Here is a 1,918-nt window from a genome sequence, read left to right as displayed (position 1 = left end):
AAAAGATCAGGTCACGTAATCAAGTACAGGCCCTCAAACAAACAAACCTCTCAGGCAAAAAACCCTGGAAAAACGGAGAATAAATCCACTCAGCGTATGTTCTCGTTTTGCTTTGTGCTTACAGATATCTCGTCGCAACAAGTCTCTCTCTATCTCTCTCACGGACTAAAACCCCATGCGAAATAATTCATTGAGTGAGGCCCCAATTCTCGAACAGTTAAGCCGGTTTAGGTGTATTCACAGAGGTCAAAGTGCAAATACACGTTAACAAAACGTATCACATGATTATTTCATTCAAAATAAATTGACGACAGGGAATTTATCAACGAGAAATACCAAAGAATAGTTACGTTCTCAACGTGTTTTCTGATTTCTGTTACAGAGACTAGCTGATGCACTCGTGTATATGAAAAATATTAATATCGATTAAGCATATATTTTGAGGATTTATTAATAATTTGTCCAATAACGCAGGTGAATCGCATTAAAACGCGTCTTGTACGTACGTTTTTTTTTTCATCGTGAATTTTACATTATTTTCATGATTAATCTGTAATTTTTTCATTGTTTTATTTATCCCACTGAATCGGGTGTGACTTGACTGTTTTAATTTCTTTAAACTTACAGTGATACAACGGATGAGATCCGGCTCTGGGAGCTGCTGCACGGCACCGATAACTGTCTCATTTCAACCCCCCCTTAAGTCCTCGTCTATTAAAATGAAAGAAATTTTAACGATTAGAGATTCATTTGAGTTGCTTCGTCAAGAGTTATTTGATTTCTCTGTTTCTCTCTTCAATCAAGAATTTACATCTGCATCTGTTAGAGATTATTCATTGACAATTTGTGGTATTCTTCTTTGACTGTGTAAAGATGATATTGATTTTTATCCCGTCAACCCCCCCTTGCAATTCTTCTCTGAATGACAATATGAGACAATTCGTCCAGCATGTCTTCACCATCACGAGAGATCATTAGATTTAATTCAATTGAGAGTAATTTTGAGATGCTTTTGAAGGTGGTTTGCGTGATGGTGGAGATATTTAACGGTTTATTTGTGATGATTGATTATTAATTTGATATTTCTTCGCAGGAAATGCTGGGGAATTCCTGCCTGGCCCTATTTATGATCTCAATCAGACTGGGCAAGTTGTTGCTGGTGAGTGTTTTTTGTTGGAATTATTATTTCAGTTTTATTTTCTACCCTTATGACCCTTATATTCAGACGTCCATAGTTTGATTTTTATTTTGTCACTTTTTTTCCGAATGGAAAAATTCAGTATCGAAGTGGTAAACCGGTATAAGTCGATTTTGACTATTGGTTTCAATAAATATCTCGAAATCTAAGGGAAATAGCGACATTTTTGTGATTTCCTTTTTTGTAGCTCTCAATTTACTCTACAAAAAAGGTTATGACAAAAATTTCGCTATTTCCCTTAGATTTTGAGATATTCATAGAAAACTGGGCAATAGTCAAAATCCACTTATACCGGTCACTTCACTACTGAATTGTTTTCGTCAAATCCGAAATTTGCAATTTTTTGGGTCAGAATAACTAATTTTGGCCTCAGGAGTTTGAATGTGCTATTTTAAGACCATGACCGGATGGATGTATATATGTGTATGCATGTGTGTCCATTTTGTAAAAATTTATTTTGAAACCAATATTCAGGGAAAAGTAACAAAGGCTAATGTTTGGGGCAATGTTGGCTGCCAACGTTCGGCCAATGTTGGAGTAATATTGAATTCGATTAAAAATAGGCCGTGACTATTCGCACTATTGCGTGAATCACTCCCGTACACTCCATACACTCCACGCATGCGTGAAGTTTGTGTGTTTCACGCAGCCGAATTTTCATACTGCTGTGTATTTCACGCAGTTGAAGTTTCATACTACTGTGTGTTTCACGCAGTTGAA

General features: G+C 36.2%; 1 protein-coding gene across 7 annotated transcripts in view; it reads left to right on the top strand.

Annotated features, from left to right (window-relative positions):
• Positions 1-1,918, top strand: part of LOC107040641 (poly(U)-binding-splicing factor half pint) — a 16,533-nt gene that overhangs the window by 4,513 nt on the left and 10,102 nt on the right. For 5 of the 7 annotated variants that reach the window (XM_015260806.1, XM_015260804.1, XM_015260803.1 and 2 more), the window contains one exon: positions 125-1,159. Coding sequence is in view for 2 of the 7 variants with exons in the window: in XM_015260802.1 (XP_015116288.1) it covers positions 1,094-1,159 (66 nt within the window). In the remaining 5 variants the exon portion in view is untranslated. The remainder of the gene's footprint in view (positions 1-124; positions 1,160-1,918) is intronic. The other 2 variants (XM_015260802.1, XM_015260800.1) reach the window with 1 other exon arrangement.

This window comes from Diachasma alloeum, unplaced genomic scaffold, assembly GCF_001412515.2.
Source record: "Diachasma alloeum isolate Michigan unplaced genomic scaffold, Dall2.0 Dall_scaffold_00339, whole genome shotgun sequence".
NCBI lineage: Eukaryota > Metazoa > Arthropoda > Insecta > Hymenoptera > Braconidae > Diachasma > Diachasma alloeum.
This window is presented reverse-complemented; position numbering and strand designations above follow the sequence as displayed.